This window comes from Penaeus monodon, chromosome 10, assembly GCF_015228065.2.
Source record: "Penaeus monodon isolate SGIC_2016 chromosome 10, NSTDA_Pmon_1, whole genome shotgun sequence".
In the NCBI taxonomy this organism is placed as follows: domain Eukaryota; kingdom Metazoa; phylum Arthropoda; class Malacostraca; order Decapoda; family Penaeidae; genus Penaeus; species Penaeus monodon.
The window spans coordinates 34,112,350-34,118,379 of NC_051395.1; the positions used below are offsets into that span (position 1 = coordinate 34,112,350).

The following is a 6,030-nucleotide window of genomic DNA, read 5'->3' on the forward strand; positions in this document are numbered from 1 at the left end:
CTGTTAGTTTGTATATATATATATATATATATATATATATATATATATATATATATATATATATATATATATATACATATATATATATATATATATATACACTGTGTACACACACACACACACACACGCGCGTGCGCGCGCACATACACGGACATATATATATATATATATATATATATATATATATATATATATATATATATATATATATATATTCATGTGTATGTATAAATACTTTTGTATATATATGTATATATGTTTATATACATAATATATATATATGAATATACATATATATAAAAATATACATATATATGTATACATACATACATATATATATATATATATATATATATATATATATATTTATATATACGATGATAATGATAGCCAAGGCTGTGATGAACATCTTTATTATGCAAACGTTTCAAAGACGACCGTCTTCATCCTCAGTGCTACAAAGAAGGAACAAAAACAAAATAGATATATTGGAGCCAGACCAGGCAAGAAATAGCAGTTCAAAGTTTTTAAAAAAATGAAATAATTGAAACAAAAAGAAAAATGGACGGAACAATAGGGGAAAACGTATGTACAAACTAAAAGACCGAAAAAACATACCATAAACAACTAAACAAGTAATTACTGTCACGTCTCTGAGACCACACAAATTATCACTAACAATACAACAGCAGAATACCTTTCACAATTTGGTTTAGAAAAGAAACAGTTACTTTCTCTTTTAAATGTTGTCACTAAAGAATCAGTTTTTACTTTTGATAACAGCCTGTACACTCAGATTGATGGTGTTGCTATGGGTTCTCCTATTGGCCCTAGTTATGCTAATGCTTTTCTATGTTATCATGAAAGGAAATGGCTACAAGACTGCCCACTAGAATTTAAACCCTTGTTTTACAAAAGATACATTGATGATACTTTTCTTGTGTTCAAACACCCATCACAAGTACAATTGTTCCTATTCTACCTGAATGACCAACACCGCAACATTAAGTTTACTTGTGAAATTGAAAAAGAAAACCAGCTTTCCTTTCTTGATATGCTTATCACCAAAGAAAACGGTCTCCTGTACACTACTGTTTACAGGAATCCTACTTTTACTGGTTTGGGAATGCATTATTTGAGTTACTCACCACAAAAGTATAAGGTTAATAGCATATCAACTTTAATTAACAGAGCATATAACATTTGCTTTTCCTGGTCCCTGTTTGATAAAGAAATGAAGTTCTTATCAAATTACTTTGAAACGAATGGCTACGCAAACAGTGTGTTCCATAAAACCCTGAGGTCATTCTTAAACAACAAGTTTTGCCAACCTTTAAAACTTACGTCTGTCCCCAAGCAAACCAAATATATCAAATTACCATATCTCGGACGATTAAGTTATAGCGTTTGAAAACAATTACATGAGTTACTTAAATATTCATTCCCCAAATAAGATTCAATATAGTTTTCACGAATAACCATACTACCAACACTTATTTAAAGAAGAGAGAGTCTTTTGTTCCTGACCTATGTTCAAACATTGTATATATGTTTAATTGTCCTAGCTGTAATGCTAGGTATATTGGGTCAACAACACGTTAGTTCAAACATAGAATTCTCGAACATATGGGGAAGTCCATAAGAACAGGCCTATCTGAGCATACCGGCGTTCTCTGCAATACGCCAACATTCACACACAGAACACCACCCCTACACCAGGGCCGGCCTTAGCTGTTGCAGGGCCCAGGGCAAAATTTGGGCGCGGGGCCCCTGCAGGGCAAAATTATATTATTAAGAGATTGACTAAAGAAACGATATTTTACTTCCACGGAAAATATATTTACGATAACTTTACAAAATCATACTCACTCCCAATGCGTAGATATCACTACAGCTTACAAAATTATTTTTCAATAAAATACCATTATTACTAAAGGAAAAAACTGAAAAACTGAAAATATATTTTACTATAATGTCCATGAGGACAAAAATTATAAAAGTTATGCTCGCTCATAGCGCATATATATATAGAGAGAGAGACTATACTACAGCTCACAAAATTATAAATGATTTTTCAAGCTTTCCGAAGAGATCTTAGTGAGAATCTCGAAACCACGAAAGAATGCTTTCAGTAGATCAAAACGTTCCTTCACAGATTGACTTATGGAATCAATTACGCGTAGGAAATAGTCTGTTTTGAACAGTTCTCGTGGGGTATGTGTTGCGGAATCTTCACCTTCATAATCAAACAGTCTTCGCTTTCGTCAAATTTTAACAGGCGTATATTCGCAATGAACATCCATACTCGTGGCAATTTCTTTAGCTGTAGTTTCTGCAGCAGCGAAACCATCTTCTCGATAATCCTGGATCCATTCAAGGAAGCCATCTCGATTCCAGGTGTTTGCCATGTTTTGCTCATGATGTTGACTTTGAGTAGAATGTCGTGCCACACGACAGTTGACAAAATAAACTTGAAAGACTGCAGAATGGTGCAAAGGGAAGATGCATCGCTCTGTGCCATGGGATCGCCGGGAGTGGTAGAGACTTGTTGCAGGACGTCAACAATGTCGGGGAGCTGCCACCGGATAGCCTTCACACTTTCTATCCGACATTCCCAGCGGGTTTCCGAAAGAGCTTTGACTGTGAGACCCACTTATCCAACAGCATCCGTTAAAAGCTTCCATCGTCTTGGTGAAGCCGATAAAAGGGTGTAAATTCTTTGTAAAGTACCAAAGAATAAGACAGTTTTGTTGGAAGAAGCAGCGGCAACGCCTAAGACAAGATTCCATGAGTGACAGCCGCATGGCACAAAGAAGGCTCGTGGATTCTGTTGCAGAATGCGAACTTGAACGCCGCAATTTTTTCCTCGCATATTTGAACCGTTATCGTAACCTTGTCCTCTGGAGTTACTCAGAGAAAGTCTTAAGTCTTCCACCTTCTGCAGCAACGTTCCTGCCAGCGATTCACCCGTTGTTTCATGAACCGGCATAAAATCAAGAAAATGTTCTTCAGCTTCACCTTTGCTTCCCACAAAACGAATGACAAGAGACATTTGCTCCACATGACTAACATCTTGTGTGCAGTCTAGAATGACTGCATAGTATCGGGCATCCTTGACTTGCTGAATAATTTCTTTTTTGACATGATCTGCCAGCATTTGGATGAATTCATTCTGCATGTTTTTTCCGAGGTAATGATCCGTTTGATTCCCCTCAGTCGTTCGTCGCACGTGTTTTGCCATGACAACATCAAATTGGACCAATAGTTCTACGAGCCCAAAAAAGTTGCCATTGTTGGGCTGAAAAAGTTTTTCACGAGTTCCTCAAAAAGACAGATTTCTTGAGGCCAAATAGTGGGTAATAGCAAACAGGCGTTCAAGAACATTTCTCCAGTAATTTTTAAGATCATTCAACTCTTTCTGTGCATCTTCATCTATAGTCTTGGAAACTGAAAGACGAAGTTTAAGCTCTTTCCATTGAACAAAATGCTTTAGGTGGTTGCCACTTTTTTCGTGATCCGACAACTTATCACCCAAATGCTTCCAGTCAGATAATCCATCACGGTTGAGCTTCGATGTTGTCATTACTTTGTCAGAAAATAACTTACAACAGAAGCAGTAAACTGCATCTTTGTTTATGGAATAGACTAACCATTCCCTGTCCGTATTTTCTCCATTACAAAGAAAGCGATTGTAATATCGTTCCGTAAAACATCTTCCTTCTTTATTGCGAGGATAATTAAGATCACGCCGACGGACTGGCCCCTTTTCTATGATGTCACACCTTTGCCGATCATTCAAAGTTGTTGGCCAATTTCCAGGATCACTGATGTCAGCTACTACAGATGAAGACTCCGGTGCGACTTCACTTATTTGAGCATCGGCTGCAATTTCCTCATTTGTACCTGTGAGAGCGGAATCAGCTTGCTCACTTTGTGGAGCGAAATATTTATCCAAGGCACCTTGCTGTCTCTTTTGAGCTTCTTCTTCTGCCTTCTTTTTCTTCAGCTTTGTAGCACCAGAGAGATATGTTCTTCCCCGCTCTCGACTTGCTATTGGGGGTCTGCAAAGATAAATAAACCTAAAGAGATCAGTGGCGGCTCACCCACTGAGTGGCCAGAGTAACTCTGGGGGCCCCATGCTTTCAAATATTAAAATTGTTGATTAATAAAACGATATGTTGTAAAGCTTATCCGTGTTGAGGGCTCTCATTCCTCGACAATCTTCAAACTGGGGACCGTATGCGACACATTAGATCGTCTGGGGCCCCATCTATATGAAGTCATCCGGGCCCCACTATAGTGACACTTTCGTGGGGGGAGAGTGCATTTACATTCGTACCTATTGTACATGCCATATATGAACACTTTATAATACATCTCATAAAACATGTGATTTTATCACATTTTGTTTTCGCATTTAAACTCTCTCTATATAAGGAAATGGCCACTTTGGGTCTGAAACATCTAAATTCTTAAAGTCTGGGGGCCTCAAGCACCAAGCTAGAGATTCGAATTTGTAGAAGCAAAAAGTCTCACAAATGTTCAAAGCATATATGAAATTGAAGAAATAAGGCATAATATAAATGCTTTTTTCTACTTTTATGGTAGGAATCATTTAGTGAGTCAGTTTTCTAAAGCAAACATGCATTCTGATCATTCAACAGGGACGAGCGCGGGGCCCCCAAAAGCGCGGGGCCCGGGGCAATTGCCTCTCTCGCCCTCCCTTACAGCCGGCACTGCCCTACACTCACAGCGGTTTCAAAATTCTGTCTACGTCTGCCAATAGATTCGACCTCCTAATCTCGGAATCTTTGTTTATTCACAAGATGAAACCAGAGTTAAACAACAACTCAACAGTTATTTATGGTGTAATTACGTGACCGTAATTACTTGTTTAGTTGCTTATGGTATGTTTTTCTTCGGTCTTTTAGTTTGCACATACGTTTTCCCCTGTTGTGCCGTCCATTTTTCTTTTTGTTTTGATTATTTCAAGTTTTTAAACTTTGAACTACTATTTCTTGCCTGGTCTGGCTCCAATATATATATTTTGTTTTTGTTCCTTCTTTGTAGCACTGAGGATGAAGACGGTCGTCTTTGAAACGTTTGCTTAATAAAGATGTTCATCACAGCCTTGGCTATCATTTCCATCGTAAGATTACGCTTCCCTCGTGGCAAATCTATAGCTGAAATTCTCACGTGTATATATGTATATTATATATATATACATATATATATATATATATATATATATATATATATATATATAATATAATATATATAAATATAATATATATATATATATATAATATATATATATATAGATATAGTATATACACACACTGTATTATATATATATATATATATATATATATATATATATATATATATATATATATATATATATATATATATACATTATATATATATATATAATATATATACTATATATATATATATATATATATATATATATATATATATATATAAAAACAAATATATTATATATATATATATATATATATATATATATATATATATATACATATATATATATATAAGACATTTTGATTATAATGATATAACGTCTTACCTCCAGCATGGTGTTCAGAACCATCACTTGTGAAAGCATCCGAAGGACTAGCTTGTGATCAACAACAAACGTTCTCCTGTGCAGATGTGTTCGAGGGAAGTCTATAATAAGAAATGCTGTACATGGACAACCTTCTCCAAGAAACAAGCCGTTCCATGACATTTTGGCGTCGGCATTGTATCCATATCAATTGCATTTCTCGCATAGAAAAATCATCACAAACACACATTCGTTTTGAATGAACCTACACTCATAAGGATTCCAGAATGACCTATCGTCTTGTTTTCAATTACCGAAAGGACATTCCCTTGGAGGGTGAATGAAAGCTCTTATGAAAAATCTCTAAACCTTTTTCTTCAAATAGAGACTCAATAAATCCCTCTTTTGAAACGGTTGAGCGATGGAAAAGAGAAAAGCCTGAATCACAGATCAAAGAGATT

The 6,030-nt window shown here is 35.7% G+C and overlaps 1 protein-coding gene across 1 annotated transcript; it reads right to left on the reverse strand.

Moving 5' to 3' along the window:
• Positions 1 to 3,322: 3,322 nt before the first annotated feature.
• Positions 3,323 to 4,138, reverse strand: LOC119577613 (zinc finger MYM-type protein 5-like). The gene is made up of 2 exons (XM_037925186.1): positions 4,104 to 4,138; positions 3,323 to 4,061 (listed from the first exon to the last, which is right to left on the reverse strand). Exons 1-2 carry the CDS (start codon positions 4,136 to 4,138, stop codon positions 3,323 to 3,325), a joined length of 774 nt encoding a protein of 257 aa, XP_037781114.1.
• Between the last annotated feature and the right edge of the window lie 1,892 nt (positions 4,139 to 6,030).